The 21,382-nt window shown below is 55.6% G+C and overlaps 1 protein-coding gene across 1 annotated transcript in view; it reads left to right on the forward strand.

Moving 5' to 3' along the window:
- Window positions 1-462: 462 nt before the first annotated feature.
- The window catches only part of MTCL2 (microtubule crosslinking factor 2), a gene marked incomplete at both ends in the record, with an annotated part of 61,054 nt that continues 40,134 nt past the window's right edge, over window positions 463-21,382 (forward strand). Inside the window, 2 exons of the mRNA XM_080814215.1 lie at window positions 463-1,137; window positions 20,693-20,917. Of these exons, the coding sequence (XP_080670341.1) occupies window positions 463-1,137; window positions 20,693-20,917 (900 nt within the window). The remainder of the gene's footprint in view (window positions 1,138-20,692; window positions 20,918-21,382) is intronic.

Below are 21,382 nucleotides of genomic sequence, written 5' to 3' on the forward strand. Positions count from 1 at the left end.
GTCCCTCCCTGCCGCGTCCGCCTTTTGTTCGCGGAGCCGCGCGCCCCCGAGCCGAGGCGGCGGGGCGGGGAGCTGGCGGGGCTGCGCGGGGGGCGGGCCGCGCCGGGCGGAGCCGGGGCCCGGGCCGCAGTCGGACTTGGAGCCCGGGGGAGCGACCGGCGCGCAGGCAACCGAGGCCCGGGCGCGCTCCGGGGGCGCGGCGAGGCCGAGGGGGCGGGCGCCGGGCGGAGTCGCAGCCGCAGCCGGGGCGCCTGGAGGCGGTCGGGCCGCTCTCTCCGAGCCCAGGGCAGTGGAGAGCCTGTGCGGCGGGGGTCCGGGCCGGAGCGCAGTCCCGCGGCTGAGGTGGGCCGAGAGGAGCCGCCGCCGGAGCGGCCGGAGCGGCTCCGGGACCCTCCCCAGGGGCGCGGAGGCCGGGCGGGCCCGGGCCATGCGCACCGCTCGCTGAGGCCGAGGGAGGCCGCGATGGAGGTGCCGGCGGGGGAGCCCCCAGCCCGGGGCTGCGGTCCCCCGCCCGTGCCCGCCCCGGAGAGGAAGAAGAGCCACCGCGCGCCGTCGCCGGCCCGGCCCAAGGACGTGGCCGGCTGGTCTCTGGCCAAGGGCCGCCGCGGCCCAGGCCCGGGCGCCGCAGCCGCCTGCAGCGCCGCGTCCTCTGCGCGGCCAGACAAGAAGGGGCGCGCGGTGGCGCCCGGGGCGCGGAGCGCGGGGACGCGGGTGGCCGGTGTCCGCACCGGGGTTCGTGCCAAGGGCCGCCCGCGCCCCGGCACCGGGCCGCGACCGCCGCCCCCTCCGCCCAGCCTCACCGACAGCAGCTCTGAAGTGTCGGACTGCGCGTCGGAGGAGGCCCGCTTGCTGGGCCTGGAGCTAGCGCTGAGCAGCGACGCCGAGTCGGCGGCCGGGGGCCCGGCGGGGGCCCGCACGGGGCAGCCTCCCCAGACCGCGCCGCCCGCACAGCAGCCCCCGAGGCCGCCTGCCTCCCCCGATGAGCCGTCGGTGGCCGCGTCGTCGGTGGGTAGCAGCCGCCTGCCCCTCAGTGCCTCCCTCGCCTTCTCTGACCTCACCGAGGAGATGCTGGACTGCGGGCCCGGCGGCTTCGTGCGAGAGCTGGAAGAGCTGCGCTCGGAGAACGACTATCTCAAGGTGGGGGCGCCGATGGGGCAGCGGGAGGCCGCGGGAGGCGGGGGCTGTGGCGGCCCCAGGGGCCTGAGGCACTAGCCCGCTCACGGCGCCACGGAAGGAGCTGGGAAAGGGGGCCTAAATCCTCGGGGACCACCCTGAGGTCGACGTAGAGCTCCCACACATCCTGCCTCCCTTTTTATTTGGGAAACCGTCTCCCTGAAGAGGAACCCAGTTGAGGAGACGGGCCAGAGGGCCCTGATTTTGGAGGGAGGGAGTCTGGAGAAAACTGCTTTGGAAGATGCCTAGCTGCATTGCTTGGGATGGGGTGGGGGGAGTCGGTGAGGGTCTGGAGCCTGTCCTTCAGCTTCTTAGAAGTCCCCCCCTCGCACCCCCGCTAGGGGCCAGGCCTTTGGTGGCTCTCTTTTTGGGGGACAGGTATTGGGGTGTGCTTGTGCCAGGGAAACCTGTGGCTGTCCCCTGCCAAGGAGAGGCTGGAACACCGTGCTGAGTCTTCACCCAGGGCTTTCCTTGGTGCAGGCCTGTCCCCGCCTGCCTTTCAGGGCGGGTCCTCTTTGAAAGCATGACATCTGGGAACATCCCCTTGGCTAGCGTCCGACTTCCGCCCCGTGTAACGGTCCCACAGCCTGGAAGGATGATGTCGTGGGAGAACTGGTTCAGGGGCCGCTTCCTAAATCCCAGGATGTTGTCTTCTGTTCTCTTCTGCCCTGTGCACACAGCAGTCCCACCGGCGCCCCATGGCCAGGGCCCTTGTCCTTCCCGTGCTCCCGGTGAGAGGAGGGGAGCTGTCTGTCTGAAAGGGGCATTCTGTCTGGGCATCTTGGGGACCTGATACCTTCCCCGGAGAGCAGACCTGTCTTGCCTTCACCCTCTCGGGGGACATGAGCACCTACTGGGGACTGGCCAGTCTCTGCCTGCCCACTGCCTGGTCCCCAGCCGCTCCACAGGCAGCCCAGTGCTCACATACTGACCGTGGCTGGGGAGACTGATAGCTTCGTGGCCTGTCCTAGCACTGGCTGGGCATGGTTTTGGAAGAGGCCGCAGTGCTACCTGCCACTCTTGTCCGTTGATGGCCTGGCACAGCACCCCAGAGTACCCTGGCTGAGAGTCCCAGAATTAACACCCTTCTGCTGATTGATGTCTGCCTGGCGGCACTTAGCTTTGCACTGTGGCTCTTCTGGCCAAGTAGGTTTCCTTCTCGTGAGACTTTTGGGGGTCTTGCTCAACTGTGTCTCTCCCTCCCGATTTCCCCCCAGAATCGCCTCTCCATGCGCTGGGGAAATGCTTGCACAATAAAAAGACAGAGTCTGTCTGAATCAGCATAATCCACCCCTTCAGCCTCTGATCTTACCCTGAGCTAGGTCTCAGCTTCCTCATCTGTTAAATGGGTGGGTGGGTCTTCCCAAAGGCCCCATTCACGGCTGACAATTGAAGGCTCAGTCAGCGCTCACAGTCTTCAGAAGCCCGGGGTGAGGAGAGGCCACGTGGCGGGGTGGGTGGGAGGACAGAGACAAGCCAGAAAGAGGCCTGGCCCTGCCCCCTTAGTGCCCTGACTGCTTCTGGCCCTGGCTGCCGGAGCTGCTCTGAACTTAGACCTCCTGGCCCACGTTCTTCATCCTGGCAAGGGAGGTGGGCCCTGGAGCTTTGCTTCATTCAAGGTCTCCTCATGCACCAACCCTTGTGGGCTCCTGTCCATTCCATGAAGTCATCGGGCAGAGCTTTGGAGTCCACCTGGGCCAGCGGTGACTGTTAAGATGGACAGTAGTCTCCAAAGGCTGGGGGTTGAGCCTAAGGTCTCCAGGGGCCGAGGCCCGGCTGTGCATCTCCCCCTGCCTGGTCTAGGGCTGAACCACATTTCTGCTTCCGTTCAGCCCTTCAGGCTTCACGGTCAAGTCTCAAGAGGCCACGAGGGGCTTTGGGGTCTAGCTTCTTGGCTGTGTGGTCTTGGGCAAGAGACTTACTGTCTCCAGACCTCAGTTTCCTCATTGTAAAAAGGTCCATCACGCTTCTTCCAACCTTAAGGGTTAAAGGAGATAGTGTGTGTAAGCACCACGAGTGCCTGGCGTGGAGTGAGCCTCAGATGAGGGCGGTTGTGATCACGGCTGCTCTCCAGCGGGTGGGGGCACATTTCCACAGGCACCCGTCATATTCTCTGTGGGTTCTCTGGGCGGCAGAATAGCCTCCTCCCCACCCGAAGTGGGCCTGACTCTTCTGGCCTCTCATTCATTCTTTCCCTATTTATTTAGCGCCAAGTGTGTACGGGGCCCTAGTGCAGATCCGAGATACAGCTGTGGACAGGGATGACGTGTTTACATTCACGGAGCTCTGGGTCTAGTGGGGGAGACTGGGATTTAACAATAGCAGTCCAGTAAATCACAGCACAGATCAGGATAAGAGTGAAGAACGACAGCGTGTGCAGAGAGAGCACGCAGGTGGGGCTGGGGGCATTCAGGGAGGCCACAGCCTGGAGGATGACACGCAGCCAACCCATTAGAAGCTGGACTAAGAACATTCCAGAGGCTGAGGGAAGTGGGAAAAAGCGTGTTGATTTTGAAGGACAGCGTGGAGACTGGAGAGGAAGAAGGTTGGATGGAGAGGAGAGCTGGGCCAGACCATGTTGTTCTCGCTGTGTGAACTTGGGTGGGTCCCTGAACTTGTCTAGAGCTTTGTTTGACCCAGCCACCACATCTCATAGAGGTGAGGTGAAAGTCTAGAGGCTGGAGATGTGGAATGGTACCCATTCTACCGATGGGTAAACTGTGGCCAGAGAGAGGAAGGGACTTGCCTGGGTCCCTGAGCCGGATCTCCCTACAGCCAGGGCTTGGAGTAAGAGTGTATTACACTTTTTTTTTTTTTAAGATTTTTTATTTAATTATTTGACAGAGATCACAAGTAGGCAGAGAGGCAGGCAGAGAGTGAGAGGGAAGCAGGCTCCCTGCTGAGCAGAGAGCCTGATGCGGGGCTCGATCCCAGGACCCTGGGATCATGACCTGAGCCAAAGGTAGAGGCTTTAACCCACTGAGCCACCCAGGCGACCCAAGAGTGTATTACACTCTTGACGTGTTTTCTGCCCCTCTGGGCCTCTTTGCTTCCCAGATGCAGATACTGAGTTACCAGGAGAAGGACTCCAGATCCCCACTCTGTCCCCTGTAGGTTTCGTGCCTCCTGGGTTGAGTCTCAAGTCCAGTGGGGCCCTGCTTGGGTTCACCTCCCAGGTGTGGGGGCCCTGGAACTGTCAGCTGAGGAAGGAAGGCCTCACGGGCGGTGGCAGATCTCCTGTTGCATGAGGCCTGCCCAGGGGCCCAAGTGGGGAAGGAGTGAATGGGGCAGCTGCCTCCCAGTCAGAGAGAGGAGCTGCTGCAGAGAAGGGAGTGAGCTCCCTGTCACTTGAGCTGTTCAAACAAAGGCTGGATGACTTTGCATGTTTGGACAGAGACCTGGGGTTTGTGGAAAGCAGCTTGTAAACTGTACAGAATGTTGGTGGTTGTGATTAGAAGGAACATTCAGGGGGAGATTTATGTGGTGGCTACAGCCGAGCTGCCCGACCTCAGGATCCCTTCAGACCAAGGAAGCCTGGAGATGATGAACTTTTGAGGTTCCAGGATTTGAAGATGTAGCTTTAGCTGCAGAGCAGACACGTCGACTGCATTTGACCTTCAAAGCCCTGGTGGCCTGAACTCTTCCAGCTCCCCATCACCGCTAACCGTTACGTGCCATGTGGTGAGGACATGTGGGAAACCCATCAGAGTGTGGATGGAAGAATCTGAGAGTTGGGGCCCAAAGACCCAACTTTGACACCCGACTCTCCATTTACTGTGTGGCCATGAGCAAGTCACTTGGCCTCTCTTAGCTCCTTTTATCCTTTTCTCCTTTAATGAAGATGATGGAACCTACCTGGGCAGCTTCATAAGATTGTTTTCAGGAATCAGGAAGGTATGAATAGACAAGAGAACATTCTAGAAGCAGTGAAATCCACATCTCTTGGGGGAATTGTTGTCATTGTCAGCCCACGAGCATATAGGATGTCTGTGTCTTCATTCTTGGGGAAGCAGGGAGTAGCTAGGAAGGTGAATCCCTGCAGCTCTGGGATGGTAATAAATCAGGAGCTGCTTCAGGGAGGACAGGAAGGTATGATCAGATTCCATGCTGGGTCGCCCCCCCCAACCTCCCCCCACCCCCTGCCTCCTGGGAGGTTCTAGGTGTGAGTGTTTGAAGTACAGATGTCAACCCAGGAGGGCCCAGAGGAAGCATCTAATCCGTGCCCCGTTCTCACTTATAGTAGGGTAAATGGAGGCCCCGGGTCAAGCCAGGATTCCAGACCTCTGCGTCCCGTTCTTTCTGCAGCATGAGTGGAGCCATGAGCTTTGTGCTGCTAACAGTGCATCTCATCTGGGACACAGCTTGCTGAAAGGAATCCTGTTGTGTGGTGGGCTCTAGGCTAAGACTTGTCAGGAACAAGTGAGGGGAACGAATCCTGGGACCTGAGGCTGGGGACTGCAGGTGGGGGAGAAGGACGTGTGCATGCATGCATGGATGTGAGTGTACCCTGTACTGGTGTAGCACGTGATTGGATGAAGGGAATCTGAGGTCCTGGAGGAAATGATGGGGCTTTGGATCCAGCCTGAAGGGTTAGTTAAGGGTTAGGCTGGAGTCCAGGGTGCTGGAATGGGAGAGCCAGCCTGGCGACCCCCAGACCACTGATCCCTGGACTTGTGTGGCTCTGGGCTTATGAATGCCGTCCCCCATGGATCACTCCCAATGCCTCAGGCTCTGGGTTAAGTAAGCCCTTACTCCTCACGGCAACACGTGTGGAGGGTTCTGACATCAGATCTGTTGGGCAGATGAGGAAACCAAGAAGCTATGTAACATACCCACGATTGCACAGCTGATGTACTTGGGAACCTCTCTGGAAAACCCTAGGGAGCTCCCCTTGCCTCCTGGCTCTCTCACCCTCTCCCATGCAGGAGGTAGCCTGGGCCTCTGATTTTCACACATCAGGGTTCTTGTGTGGATTTGCTGGTTACATGCTGTGTGATGTTGGATGAGAGGCTCTGCCTCTCTGAGCCTCTGTTTCTTCTATAAAGTGGGAGATTAGCATGCCTCCCTCAGGGTCATACCCTTTCTGCTGGGATGCTGGGGATGCACCGTAAACGTGAGTGCCTGTCCCTGTGGTCCCTTTCCCTTATGTGCTTCTTTTTTTTTTTTTTTTTAAGATTTTATTTATTTATTTGACAGACAGAGATCACAAGTAGGCAGAGAGGCAGGCAGAGAGAGAAGGGGAAGCAGGCTCCCCGCTGAGCAGAGAGCCCGATGTGGGACTCGATCCCAGGACGCTGAGATCATGACCCGAGCCGAAGGCAGAGGCTTTAACCCACTGAGCCACCCAGGCACCCCCTTACGTGCTTCCTCAGGCATTCATTCACTCAACCCATATTCATTCATTCATTCATTCATTCATTCTTCATTTATTCACTCAACCCATGTTTTTTTCTCTTTCTTTTTTTTCCCCTCACCCATATTTTCTGAGAGCCTCCTGGCTATCAGGCTGAAGGCCAGATGTCTGGCCCAGGAGCAAGTTGTGAAGTGCTTCTCAGCAACCAGAGTGTGTCACTGGGTGGGGGCAGGGGTGGTCGTTATGGTCAGCAGAGTCCTGTCTAGTCCCTGCCTGGAATCCCAGCCCTCCCTGTGGTAGCTGAGAGGCAGCCTGGGAGAAGCTGCTCTGAGAGCTGGGTCTTTAAGAATCCTCAGCAGTCTGCCTGTGTTGGGGGGAGGAGGGCAGCTCCAGCGAGATGGAAAATGTGAGGCGGCGGCTGCCGGGAGGCCTGGGGGGACCTCGGAGCTCCCAGGGCTCCCAGCATGCCTCGCAGAGGAGCTGGGCCGGTGTCCCTGGGCTCGCTCTCTCTCGCACACATAAACATACGTATTCACAGCTCTCGCTCAGAGACCCACAGCCCTTCACACATGTGTCCCATAAACATCCGGTGACACACGTGTGTTGTTGGCTTCCAGAAGCGTACCTCAAGATCTAGTAAAGGGGATACACCCACCAAAGGACATAAACCCGTGCAGATACCAAATCTGTCTCCTCACACCCACACACTCGGAGGCACAACAGACACACCATGTAGGAGACCCCTGGCTTGGAAACACACACACACACACACACACACACACACACACGCGCATCTTACATACCTAGGCACACTTGGCTGTGTCCCAGACGGACACAGAGCTTGAAGACACCCTCAGACGTCTCGGAAGTACACATACATATGCAGGCACACACACAAACCCACGCAGCCTCATTACACTCAGGCGCTGGCATCCACGGAAATCCACAGATCCGCTGCTGCCAGGAGGGCCCAGACACAAGCTTGTCACCCAGATACTCGCCCTGTTTCTTCCACAAAGAGAGCAGTGGAGGCCCTTGCACACTTACCTGGGGCTCACACACACGCCCAGGAGACACTTACATAGGCACGAGACACACAGCTACGGATACATAAGCAGGGACATGAGCAGAGAGCACTCATTCATCAGGCCTGCGGCATTTGCCAGAGGGAACCAGAGACCCACAAACCGGGGTCCCCGGACACACGCGCGCGCACACACACACACATGCACAGAGAGGCTGTGACATTTCATCCACACGGAAACACAGGAAGGAAATCCTGGTCCCTGTCCTGTGGAGCAAATAGGTGCAAGCTCAGTATTCCACAAGGCTGCTGGGAAGAGTGAGGAGTATGGCAGGGGCTTGACAACATGTAACCTCCTGGTCTGGCAGGTCACTAAGTCAGGAGAAGCTGCACCAAAGGCCTGCAGGCCCCTGATGCCCTGCACTTGGGCCTGGGCCCACTGGGCTGAAAGAAATGGAGTAATTGTCAGGCCTGCCCACAGGAGAAGCACAGCCAGGGCAACTCCCTTCTAATCTCCTTGGAATTTCCGGCTTGCCCTCATCTCCCTCCTCCTCCCCTCTCCCTTTGCTGGGGACTGTGGAGGGCCACGCTGCTCCCATCTATGAAGGGTGCCCATTCTTGCCTGGGAAACAATGAAGGAGGCCAGAATAGAGGAGGTTGGAGGAGATGTGGGCACTCAGAAGAAGAGGGACCTGGAGGACTTCCCGGAGGAGGAGGCATTAGAGCTGCGGAGTTAGCTTGAGTGGCTGCCTCTGTGCCCAGCTGCTGGAATGGTGTTGGGTACATCATACCGACTCAGTCATGTGATTTAATGAAAGGCAGGTGATCTATAGGCTTAAAACAGAAGAGCTGGAGGAAATCGTGGGTATGGGCTGTGGTGAGGGAGAGACTGGAAAGGGGGTTGGGCCTGTTTGGGAAGGGCATTGAATGCCAAGCTGAGGCACTGTGAACACCTTGCTGGGAGGGGGCCATACAGCAAGGCTAGGAGCTGACCCCTTAGTGTGTATCGGTAGGGCCAGGCACAAGGAACAGGAGCCCAGGGTGTGAGGGAAGGAAGGCTCTGTGGTCTTCTGGACAAATTCCATCTTTGGGGTCAGGTCTAAGGACAAACTTTGCTTTGTTACCGCCTCCCTGTGCGTTATCTCCATTTGGAAAATCCCATCATCAAGCCTCAGTCCTCCTGTCTGTAAAATGGGAATCTAATCCCTTTTTTCAGGGCACTTGGGAGGATCAGCATTCAGGTATGTGGCATATCCAGTAGCATCCTGGACACAGAGGAAGGGAAGGAGCCCCACATCCTGTGTAGCCTCTGGGGGAGAGGGAGTTCCCCGGGGGAGGGGCTCGGCTAAGCTCCAGGCAGGGCCTTGATCAGCAGCCAAGGTTATTACCAAGGTCATTCCCCTCATAGTCCATGCACATGACCTCATCTGCGGTCATATTCTCTGTCCGCTGGTGCCAGAAGGAACTTGGAGCTGGGGTAGGGAAAGAGCTGGAGACTCCAGGGTGTTCTGGGACAGGCTGACCCTGGCCTTCCCTGGAGGCCCCCAGGTCAGCACGGTTTCTGTATTCTGAGCAGGTAACACTGGCCTCCCCGAGGAATTGCAGGAAGTCAGACAAGGTGGGAGCAGCAGCCCAGCCTTGCCCTTCTCCAGGCCCATAGTGCTTAGAGCCAAGCTGACCAAGGCTTGAGTCCTGGCTCTGCCTTTTCCTCTGTGAGCCTCCCCCTTTAGGAGGCTCTGTCTCCTGTCTGTTCATAGGAGATGCTGACAGTGCTCGGCCGCCAGAGTTGCTGTGAACATTAAAAAGGCAGAAGCACGTAGGTAAGGATTAGTGGGGGCCTGGCTCAGTGCAGGGGCTCAACAGCTGTCCCCCCTCCTCCCTTATTGGCAGGCTCAGGTCTGAGTGCCTGTGAGCCCTGGGTCCTTGACGGCAGACGTTGTGCCTGGATCCGGGTGTGAGTCTTGGCATGGAGCAAGGGCCCGGGAGGTGTGCGTGGAGCTGAATTGCATCGTGGGGATCCCCAAACACAGTTCTCCTGGTGCATCCCCCCATTCCGTCCCACCCCTGTCAGTCTTTTCCAAATGGTCAGTGCTACAGACTCTGTAATCTGGGGATACCCCTTTGCTGGGGGAGAGCGCCTCTGGGGTCTCTCATGCTAAGACCTGGGTGAATCATCTCCTGTTGCCTGGGCCACAGAGAGCAGCACAGGCTCCAGTGGAAAATCATCTGGGATCCCACAGCCAGGCCGGCCCGGCGAAGCAGCTTTATGCTGGTTTGGCCCAGATCTGCTCGGGATCTTCTGGGTCAATTGCATCAGCCTCTCTCCTCCTTGGCCTTGGCCAAGTGCCTGGGCAGCCTGTGTGGTTCTGCCTCCCTCAGCCTCACCTCACCCCTGTTCCATGCAAACTCCCTTGTGTTCCTCACACCGGGGCCCTCAGTCCCCATGCTCTTTCTGCCCTCGGGGGCCTTGGTGCTTGCACTTCCCTCCCCTTTCCCCTTTCCCTTGGTCTGTGTCATGTCCTCATCGTCCTCGTCGCGCCCCCCCCCCCTCCTCTGCGCGCTCATTCAGCTGCAGGCCTGGCTCCTGTGTTAGAGGACCAGGAACTTTCTGTGGGCTCCTTGGGGACATTTACCTCAACGGTAATTAGATTATTCATTGGGTAATTACAGGTTGTGCGTCAGCCCCACATGCTCTGCCTTACCTGGGTGGGACCTAGCCCCTTCCTTTTACACAGGTGTACACTGAGGCTCAGAGAGGTGGAAGGGTTTGGCAGAGGTCACACAGCCTGGAGATGCCAAGAGGCAGAAGGGCAGGCGTCTGGTGGGGCTCCTTGAAGGGCATCTGGCAGGGGGATGGCACAAGCAAAGGCTCCAAGGTGTGAGATGCTGGGATATGCTGGAGCCACTTCCTCACCCCTCTCCAGCCCCTCTTTCTCCCTCCCCAGAGACCTCTGAGCCCTGTTCTCTCCCTGCTTTGAGATTTGGCTGCAGCCCAGAGGCCATTTGGAAGATGTTTTAAACATCCAAATCTGAATGCTGCCTTCCTTCCTGTTCACACAGAAAGGACGAGAGGGACACCGTCAGGGACTCCCACTGTGAGCAGCCCCCGTGGAGGCTATGGGGGCTGCAGATGCCTCTCTGTTCTCTTGGGGGAGTCCTGGAATGGGCCAGTGGCAAGCCAGGCCCAGCCTTGGTGGGCAGTGCTCTCTGGGAGTCTTCTCAGCCCAAATGTGCACACACACGCACGCGTGCGCCTTCTCGCTCCCGCCCCCCACCTGTGTCTGGTCTCATGGGCAGAGCTGTGCCAGGTTTTGGGAGGCACACTCCAGATTGGCTGTGGAGCCTTCATCTCCTTGAGCCTCTGTTTGCTTATTGGTAAAATGGGCACCTGTGACAGGAGACTGTTGTTAAGCTGAGATAGCAGACGCTCATGCAGAGTTCAGCCAGGTATCAGGCACACAGTAAACCCTTGTAAAGATTAACTGTGGCCCCATTATAGAGACTTGTCTAGTCGAGTTTACAAGAGCTCAAACTGGACTTGACTCCCGGCTGTGCCACTTATCATGTGACCTTGAGCAACATTGTTGACCTGTTTGACCTTGGTTCCTCACCGATCAGTGGTGGGGCTGGGGGATACAGTGAGGCAGTGGGTGCTGCCCGGCCTGTGCCTGGGACGGAGAGAGTACTCTTGCCTGTTATGATTTATTGGTGTTGGAGGGGCAAGTCCAAGACCCTTGTCTTCCCTCATGACCATGTGGGTCACCAGGTAGCCTCTGTGCCAGCTGGAGCAGGGGCATTGTGTGGCATGGCCATACCTGGCTGGGTGTCCTGGCCCTTCTCTAGGACCCTTGTCCCTGATTGTCCCCAAACTAGAGCTAGCTTTCACCCAAGGAGGCTAAGCTGGATTGAGCTCTGGGCTGGGAGGCAGGAGACCAGAGTCCCTCTCTGCTTGACTCTGGATCTTTGGGGGCGCGGAAGGGGCATGTGATTGTCCCTAATCCCTCTCTAGGACTCAGTGTCCCTGCCTTTTCTGCCCCAACCCACCACCCCTTGCTACTCCTGGAGTCTTTTGTTTTGAATGGGGAGGGAAGTGGAGCTTTGCAGAGCCTTCTGCCCTCCTTGGGGTCCAACTGCAATGATCTCATCTGGAGCCTTGACAGACCTGGGGGATGGACAGAAGGGATAGCAGATGGCTGCCCTAGCCTCTCGGGGGCTGGCATGCCGCCTCTGTGGCCACTCTTGGCCCACCCTGCAGGTCACCCTTCCGGGCTGGGGTGAGTGCCTGAGGCCAGAGCCAGGGTGGCAGACGGGCAGGCAGCCTGGGCTTTCGCCCGAGGGAGGGACCATGGTGGCCAGGGCTGTGTGGGGAGAAGGCGGGCCAGGCAAAGGCTCCTGTCCCTCACTGCAGTGGTTGCTGTCTCACAGATGGAAAGTTCTGGGGCCTTCAGCTCAGCTCTGTCATTCTTCCTGGGTCTGCCTGCCAGTCGGCAGGTCAGGTCCCTGAAACCTGGGGAGGAGGCAACATACTTGGGAATGCAGTCTGGGGCTTGATAGGCCAGGATTTGAGGCCCACCAATAGCTCCAAAGCCTCTGTAGGCATTAGCTTCGCAGAATCACAGAATTAGATTTAAACACAGCAGTGCTGACTGGAGGTGATTTTTCTGCAGGGGACTGGAAAAGGATGGAATCTTCCTGTCTTAGGGCCCCTTTATTAATTAGGCAGCTCTTTACTGAGCTGATCCCTTTGTGTGCCAGGCACTGGGCTAGGCTTTCTCCTCCTGAAGCTCACCTCTTAGTGGTAGAGCCCGATATTCCATAAGCAAACAGATCAATAAGTAAAATAATTAAGATCACAGATAAGCCTGTGACGTGTCCCATGAAAGAAACAGGTTTGGAATGAACACAGTGGGCCTAGAGGGGTCTGGAAGATTTCTCTGGGGAGGAGGAATTTACGTGGAGGCTTTGAGCAGAAAGGGAGCCAGGAGCACCAAGATACAGGGACAGAAGTCCAGGCAGAGGGATGGGCAGGGGCAGAGGCTTAGTGGTGGGACAGGTGAGGTGATTGCTGGGGGAACAGCCAGTGCGGGGAGGTGGAGGTGGGGAGGTGGGCAGGGGTCAGGCTTTAGTCTTGCTGTTAGGTCAGGTGGTAAACATGCAGTAAAGTGAGTTTTGGCAGAGGCTTACAATTCTATAATCACCACCACAGTCGAGATGTGGAATGGTCCCATCGCCCCCCAAAAACTCCTCCTGTGCCCCCCCTTTTTTGTAAAGATTTTTAAAATTTATTTATGACAAAGAGATAGTGAGAGAGGGAACACAAGCTCAGGGGAGCTGGAGAGGGAGAATCAGGCTTCCTGCTGAGCAAGGAGCCCAATGTGGGGCTCGATCCCAGGACCCTGGGACCATGACCTGAGCCGAAGACAGACACTTAACGACTGAGCCACCCAGGCACCCCAGTCTTGCTTTTTCCAGATGTCATATAAAGGGGATCCTCCAGTGGCCTGCTGAGTCTGGCTTCCTTCACCTGGCAGAATACATTTGCCCCTGGGCCCCGGTGTTTGCGGGTCTCCACCATTCATTCGTTTTCATTGCTGCGTAGTATTCTCACACTTGGATGGGCCACCATGTCTTGATCTACTTGCTGAGGGATGTTTGGGTCATTTCCAAATTTTAGTGATCCTTGGAGAGTTTTATTAATTAATTAATTAATGATTTTATTTATTTATTTGACAGACAGAGATCACAAGTAGGCAGAGAGGCGGGCAGAGAGAGAGGAGGAAGCAGGCTCCCCGCAGAGCAGAGAGCCCGATGTGGGGCTCGATCCCAGAACCCTGGGATCATGACCTGAGCCGAAGGCAGAGGCTTTAACCCACTGAGCCACCCAGGTTCCCCCTTTGGAGAGTTTTAAACAGGGGAGTAACATGGTTAAAAAAACCCAAAACCCTCCGTGTACTAAGTGGAGAACAGATTAGTGGAGAGAACAGTGGCCATCCCAGGGGTTAAATTCAATGATTTGGTGATGAATCTGACTTACTATAGAGACTCAATAATTGTTCATACAAAAAGACTGTGCCCTGGGGCAGCCAGGGAGGCTTCTTGGTGGATGTGGCATTTGAGGTGGAGGGGTGTGGAGGTGGGAGACAGACAGTGGAAGAAGGCCCAGGCAGTACAGAGCCCCTATGGGAGCTGGTGGGGCTGAGATGCTGCACCCCTGCTCCGGACTCAGCCTTGGTGTACAAGGGTGGTCTGCAGGGCTCATATCCCTGCTCCCTGGGGGTGCTGGGTGAACAGGCATCCACCCTAGCCTTATGGAGGCTGACTCTCTTGGGTGGGAGGTAGATGGGGGACCTCTGCTCTGGTATGGTTTCTTCCTCAGTGGCTGGTAAGAGGTGACCTCCTGCCTTCAGGAACCTTCTGTGCTCCTGGTTCCCTCCCCGTTCCCTCAGGGCTGGCTGGCAGTTCCCAGCCATCGCCACTTGCTATGTTTCTGCAGAGGGGCCTTGAGTTTGGTCACTTTCATCTCCAGTCCTGCAGGTCAGGAGACCTCACCGTCTCTTCCTCCAGACCAATTCCATCATACCCAAGCATCTGGAATCATTGTCAAGTGCAAGTGTTCCTCTGGGCCCCAAACCTAAACTCCTCCGTTCTGTCCTCATCATACAAAGATTCATCATCTTATACATGTATGGGTTTCTTGCAGAAAGCATTCTTTCCTGCAACTTTTAAAATGTGGCTTGACAGGGCACCTGGGTGGCTCAGTTGGTGAAGCATCTGACTTTGGCTCAGGTCATGATCCCAGGGTCCTGGGATCGAGCCCCTTCTGGGGCTCTCTGCTCAGTGGGGATTCTGCTTCTTCCTCTCCCCCTCCCGCTGCTTGTGCTCTCTCTCTCTCAAATGAGTAAACAAAATGTTAAAAAAAATAAAAAATAAGAATAAGTTAAAAAAAATGTGGCTTGAAAGTGGCGCTTTGCTTCTCTAGCTTTGTGGCCCGATGGAGAAGAGAGAGGGTCGGGGGTGGCGACCCAGACCCACAGAGAGGGCAACTCTAGAAGGAATACAAGGCTCCCTCTTATTTTGTGCCGTGGACGCTCTCTGCTGAGAATAATTCTCAGAATAATGTTTTTAAATGTCTCAAACACAAAGGAAACCGGATATACTGAAATATAGTTACCAAACCATATTTCTGAATTATGATATAGTAGTGTATGTGTTTATTAACTCATCAGGTTTGGTGACTAGTATAATTTCAAAGTACTGATGAGGATAAAAACCGTGTTGAGATTTCTGCAGCTGTTATGTGATTTGAAAATACCTCTGGTTTCTCTTTGTGCCAAACTCACGGGTACTGATAACACCTGTGACTTGTCCAGGATGGAAGGAAATGTGAATTCTTAGTTAGAGGTTGGTGAAAATTAAGATATGCTTTTTTTTTTTTTTTTTTTCCTCTTCCCATCCAAGTTCATGGGCTCCCTGAATTCTGGTGAGTCTGAAGTCTGCAATCTGAGTCCTGCTTGGAGGTCTCTCTGTGTGACTTTGGGCAGAGCCCACCTTCCCTGTGCCCCTGTGCAGTTCTTCGTCTGTAGAACAGAGGTGGTAATTCCGGTCCTGTGTGTCCATAGGGTTTCTGTGACAACCCATGAGATGATTCAGATGGAAAGTCTTCGTAAACCATGAAGCCCCGCGCTGCCATGCGAGGTCTCGCTATTATTAGCGGTATCGTGAGCTCATGTTTGGTCCTCTGGCCCAGAATGGACCAAGAGACTCTTCCTGGCCAATTCCCCCAGGATTCCTGGGAACTAATCCATTTCGGGGAGCGGGTCCGCCTCTGAGAGGCTGCTTCCTGCAGGCTGACCTCATGGATCACTGGGAGGATGTGTAGGGGGGATGGACAGAGATGCACTTGTGGGTAGGGAGTGGGTGGGTGAGCAGGAGTTCCCTTGGTAGAGAGACCCTATCCGGGCTCTCCCTGATTTTTTGCAGCTGGCCTGGGGCTGAGATCTGGAGAGCCTGCCCACCCTGGTCTGTGGGGAGAGACTGGACGAGGCAGAGGCCACGCTCATCATTCCGGTCATTCATCCACCTGTAGACCGTGACAAGGGCCCGTCCTGGGCAGGGGACCAGACACAAGTCTGCTGGCGCCTGCCATTCTCCCAGCTTGGGAAAGGCAGACTTGAAAATAGGCAAATGCAACCTGAACTTTTTAGTACAGAGAAGAATGGCGTTCAGAGTGTGTGGTTTGGGAGAGGACAGAATGCTCTGGAAGGAGGATATAAATTAGGAGTTAGCCTGGCAGAGGCCTTTCTAGTGGCAGGACTAGCCCCAGCCAACCTGGGAGTAGAACACAGTTAAGGGCCGGCCTAGATTCCAGCTCTACCGGTCTCTTATTTGAGCAGCTCTGGGAAACTTGTGAGCCTCAGTTTCCTTGTCTGCAAAAAGGGAACATTTTCAGTACCTACCTCACAGGGTTGGGATCAGATTATTGTGCATGACTGGGCATTATATCAGGCTGATGAATCCCTGACCTCTACCTCTGAAACTAATAACATATGTTAACTAATTTAAGTTAAAAGAAAAGAAATTATTGGGTATGTATGTGTTTGGGCTGGGGACTGGTCATTTGTGAGCCTCATGATAGGTGGTAGCTCTTTTTTTTTTTTTTAAGATTTTTTTTTTTAACTAACCTCTACGTCCAACATGGGGCTCAAACTCATGACTCTGAGATCGAGTCACATGCTCTGCTGGCTGAGCCAGCCAGGTGCCCTGAGATATCTGGATGTGGGGGGCAGAGGATGTAGGGGCGGGGCTGGGGGGGATGTGGGGTGGCAGAAGTAGCGGGGAGGCCAGGAACAGTTTGGATTCCAGGGTAAGGGGCTGGACCTATTGCAGAAGCCAGTGGGAAACAGTGGAGGAGACAGCAAGTGACCTTTTATTTTCAAGTTTTCTCCGATAAACAGGAATGACCTCTGTAATCAGAGCGAAATAAATATTTTCAATAAAGACTGCTCTGGCAATAGGCAGGGTGCCCCATTCCTATTCTCTATCCCTGTTCACACCCGCCTTTTCAGTCCGTGTTAAATAATCAGGGTCAGCTTCAAGGAGAAGAGATGGTCAGCTTGAAGGAGTGGCCAAAGGGGATAGAGGGCTATCGAGGGGCTGGCAGGCCATGCCTGGTCTGACCACCTTTCCCCGGCTTCTTTAGGCTGGGCTTTCTGACTGTGGGGTTGAGAATAAGGGCCCCCAGGCTCTGAGATGGACGCTGCTGGCCTTTTCCTATCTGCACGGGAGAGTGAGGCTTGGGGCTCCCCCACCGGTGTTGGGGGGGTCTCCAACAACCTTGTGGTGTAGTCACTGGGCCTGCGGAGTCCAGTGGTTTGTCCCCTCCCTCCCCCTTGCACAAAGTTGGGGGGTCTGGGAGGGAGGGGTGGAGCCCCAAGGCCCCTGGGCTGTCTGTGAAGGAGCGGAGAAGGCTGAGCTCTCCTCCCTCTTTCACAGCTCTGTCGTTGGGTCAGACTGTCGGGGACTGGGACTGGAGGGCCGAGCAGCCCTGGGAGATTCAGAGGCTCAGTGAGGTATGAGAACCTCTGGAGTGGGACACCTGGGTGGCTCAGTTGGTTGGGGGTCTGCCTTCAGCTCAGGTCATGATCCCAGGGTCCTGGGATCAAGTCCCATGTCGGGCTCCCTGCTCAGCGGGGAACCTGCTCCTCCCTCTGCCTTCACTCTCCCTGCTTGTGTGCCATCTCTCTGACAAATACATAAATCTTTAAAAAAAAAAATATATATATATATATATGTATATATATATGAACCTCTGGAGTGAAACAGGGTCCTGTCCCAAGGGCCTAGCAGCTGCTTTCCCTGACCCCACCTCGGGCGGGAGAACACAGTCCTGCATTCGCCAGCTCCTGCTGCCCGCGTCCCTGCCGACCCACCCTTTGCAGGCCACAAGCCCGCCTTTGTGGCCTTGCCGTCCTGCCTGGGCCGTGCCAGGAGGGGCTGACCCGCATTCTGCCTGCAGCTGGGACAGGCCCCCACGGGCCTGGGCCCCCCTCCTTAGCCCCACAGGAGATGGAGCTGGCCTGAATGCAACATCCTGCATTTTCAGAAACTGACTATGGTCCAGGGCAGGCCCCGGGGAGCCAGCTGCTTATGTGAGAAAGATCACTGATTCATTCGCTTGTTCTGTAGATGCTTATTGAGTCTCTGCTCTGTGTCAGGCCCTGGTCTTGTGGTCCTGCCACAGATCGCTCTTGCCCTTTTAGGAAAAAGACTGGAAGGAAACCCCCTGCCTTTGTGTCACCAGGGGGGCCCCCTCCCAGAGTTTCTGATTCAGTGGATCTCAGTTGAGATCTGAGAATTTCTGACAAGTTCCGCAGTGATGGTTATGTGCTGCGAGCCCAGGAACCACTCTTCGAGAGCCAGTGTGACTTAGGACCAGGGGGAGGAATTAGGTTTCTATATTTTCAAAACTGTCTCTATGATCATAATCTACTTTTATAAATAGAAAAAAATCAGTTATTTAAAAGTAAACAAAATAAATGGTCCCCCCAAATTGACTCCAGTGCTCTGGACATGTTCCTGTGTTGAGTGATGTCACCTCCCATGACCTAAATAAATGTCATGCTTCTACTAATGCCGCCCAACATTATGAGCTTTAATGTTCTCTGCCCTTTCCCTGGGTTCATCCTGAGTTTTAGGTACACTCAGACCTCCATATCCTCCCCGTCACCTGTCTATGTGACTGCAGGGAGAATAAGCGAGATGTTAGGAAATAGCAGGGTGGGGATTTGAACATGGGCTCATCTGGAGGCTGGCTGACTTTGGGTTTAGCTGACTGGCCCGTACTTCCTGAGTACCATTTCCTCTATGCTTCCTTAAACCACCAGCTGAAGTGGCGTGTGGACCCCTCACTTCCTCATTTCTTTTGACTGGTGTGATCATTGACTGTGCCACTTCCTCTTTTTCCACTTTTAGTTCTGGCCACTTGGCATGGTGGCGGTGAGTCTGTGTGTGTATTGGGATAGAGGTGGAGATGGGGTCCCACTGAGGTGACCCTTCCTCCGCAGCTGGTGTAGGCAGAATCGTCCACTTTGGGGGTTGCTGTGGAGGCCATCCCTAGGGGAGAGGCCGTGGTGGCAAGTGGAGATGAAGTCCTTGGGTCGATGGTGGGAATGGGACCGTATCTGTCGTTGGGAGAACCAGATCCCTGTCCCCTCCGTCGTCTTCTCCTGAGTTCAGGACCATGTGAGAAAGGGGTGAGATGATGGGGTGAGAACTGCCCTGCTTTCTAACCCTCCTCCTGAATTAAACCAACCCCCCCAGTCTCCGGGGGGCACTGGACAGGCCATGCCCCCAGAGGGAGCCACCCATTCTCTTTGGGGGGAAGGAAGGTGTAGAGGGGCTGGTGAACACACGGTCTGGATTGTAGCCCCTCTCCAAGGACTGCAGCTTTTTGCTTCTTGGACCCACCTCCCTGCCCCCATCAGCACCACCCTTGGGTCCTTTCTCTGGTTCCTCAAGGATGCCTTTGGCAGATCATTCCTCCCCTGTGACTCAGTTTCTCTTTTTCATGTACCATCTTAGTTAATTCATTCATTCATACTAAGAGTAGATATTATTTCTACTTGTGACTCAGTTTTGTAGCACATTTGTTATTAGACATAATAATCATCCATTTCTCCTGCTGGGTTGCCTTACTCGCCCCCTTACACTCTAATGATTGTTTCAGGTTGTTATGTCTTTTTTGTGGTTGTTTATCTAACTGCACATGTGTGCACTCATTCAGTTAATGTTTGTTGGGAACCTGTGGGGTGCTAGGCCCATGCTGGGGTAGGCGTGGGGCAGTGCCCCAGACACTCACACTCCCAGAGGGGAGACAGACTCTTAAACAGAGAATTCAGACGTGCTCATGGTGACATAGGGGAAGTGAGGGACATCTGGGAGCTGGTGACAGAGGTGGTCAGGAGCTGCCCTGAGGAAGTGAGGTCATCCCCCAACACCCTCCACTTAAAACCCAAACACAGACTTTTTACTTGGCCCTTCAAGGCCCTAGATGGCCGACCCCCATTCTCCCTTTCCCCAGCCTCGGCTCACGCTCCTCTCACTACCCCAGCCACCTTGCTGTGTTCTGACACCCCGAGCTCTGTCCTGCCTCCAAGGTTTTGCACACACTGGACCCTCTGCCCAGAGACATCTCTCCCTGGCTGTCTGTCTGTGTGTCTGCTCCTTCTTCCCTCAGCTCAGCTGTCCCTTCTTTGGAGATGGCTACCCTGACCATATCCTGGAATACAGCCTTTCCCCAGTGCTCTATCATGTTAGCTGGGGGGGGGGGGGTTGTTTCTTGCCGTTTATTCAGATTTTTAAAATTTGTTGGTTTATCATGTACCCCCCCCCCCAGTGAGATCTGGGGCTCCATACAGAAGCTACAGGAGGGACCCCATTGGTCTCAGTACTGTCTCTTCCCACCCCCCCCGTGCTTGGCACAGGGCCTGGCACATAGTTGGTGCCCCTAAATGCTTGTCGAATGAGCCTGACCTGCTTCCCCAGAGCAGTTAGGCTCTCTTGCTGCAACAAATTACCACCAATGGAGGGCCTTAAAATAATCCCAGATTATTATCTTATATTCTGGAGGTTAGAAGTCTGAAAATTGAGGTGTTGGCAGGGCTCTCTTGGCAAGGCCACATGGCAGGGCTCTGGGGGACGATCTCCTCCTCCCTTTTCCAGCTTCTAGAGGGGGCCTGGAGTCCCCTCTCCGTGCCCCTTTCTCCGTCTTCAGAGCATGTCCATCTGACCTCTCCTCTGTCACGTCATCTACTTTGATCCCCTTGCCTCCCTCTTACAAGAACCCATGTGATTACATTGGGCTGCCGAGAATACAGGAAGATCTCCCAGTCTGGAGATCCTTAACTTCATCCGCTTTGCAAAGTCCCTTTTGCCCTGTAAAGGTAACATATCCATGGGTTCTGAGAATGAGGACACAGATGTGTTTGGGGAGGGGGCCTTACTCAGCCTCGCACACCCAGGCCCCCAAGGGGCCTAGGAGAGTGTTGGGGTTGGCCTGCGTTTAGACCAGTAGATAGTGGTTCAGACCAGTAGACAGTGGCGCAGGGCCGCCTGGTGACCTGACCACCCGGCCCCCTCTGCAGGACGAGATCGAGGAGCTGCGCGCTGAGATGCTGGAGATGCGGGACGTCTACATGGAGGAGGACGTGTACCAGCTGCAGGAACTGCGACAGCAGCTGGACCAGGCCAGCAAGACCTGCCGGATCCTGCAGTACCGGCTGCGCAAGGCTGAGCGCCGCAGCCTCCGGGCCGCACAGACTGGCCAGGTGGATGGGGAGCTCATCCGGGGCCTGGAGCAGGACGTCAAGGTAAGCTTCGGGCCTTCCCCCAATACCCCGGCAGAGCCTAGGTCAGGTCCTTGTGTGTGCTTGAGCAAGTTACCCCACCTCTCTGGGCCTCATCTTCCTCATCTGTAAATTGGGGGTCCCTGGTGAACTGACAGGGGTACCCCAAGGTAATACTGTAAATATGAAACCTACTCACAGCGGCCATTATGAGTATCAGCCACATGCTGGGCTCTGAGCTATCTCTGCACCATCTGGGAGGTTTCTTGGGGTTTTTAAAATTTTTATTTTAAAGTAGGCTCCATGCCCAACATGGAGCCCAGTGCCGGTCTTGAACTCACAACTCAGATCAAGAGCTGAGCTGAGATCAAGAGGCTGAGCCATCCAAGCGCCCCTGTGGAGGTTTCTTTATTTTGCTAATGAGCGTAGTGAAGAAGGCCTCGATTGGATAGGGCTGCTTTAAATCTGGATTCCAAAGTGCCCTAATTT

Source organism: Martes martes, assembly GCF_963455335.1.
Source record: "Martes martes genome assembly, chromosome: 9".
Classification (NCBI taxonomy): Eukaryota; Metazoa; Chordata; class Mammalia; order Carnivora; family Mustelidae; genus Martes; species Martes martes.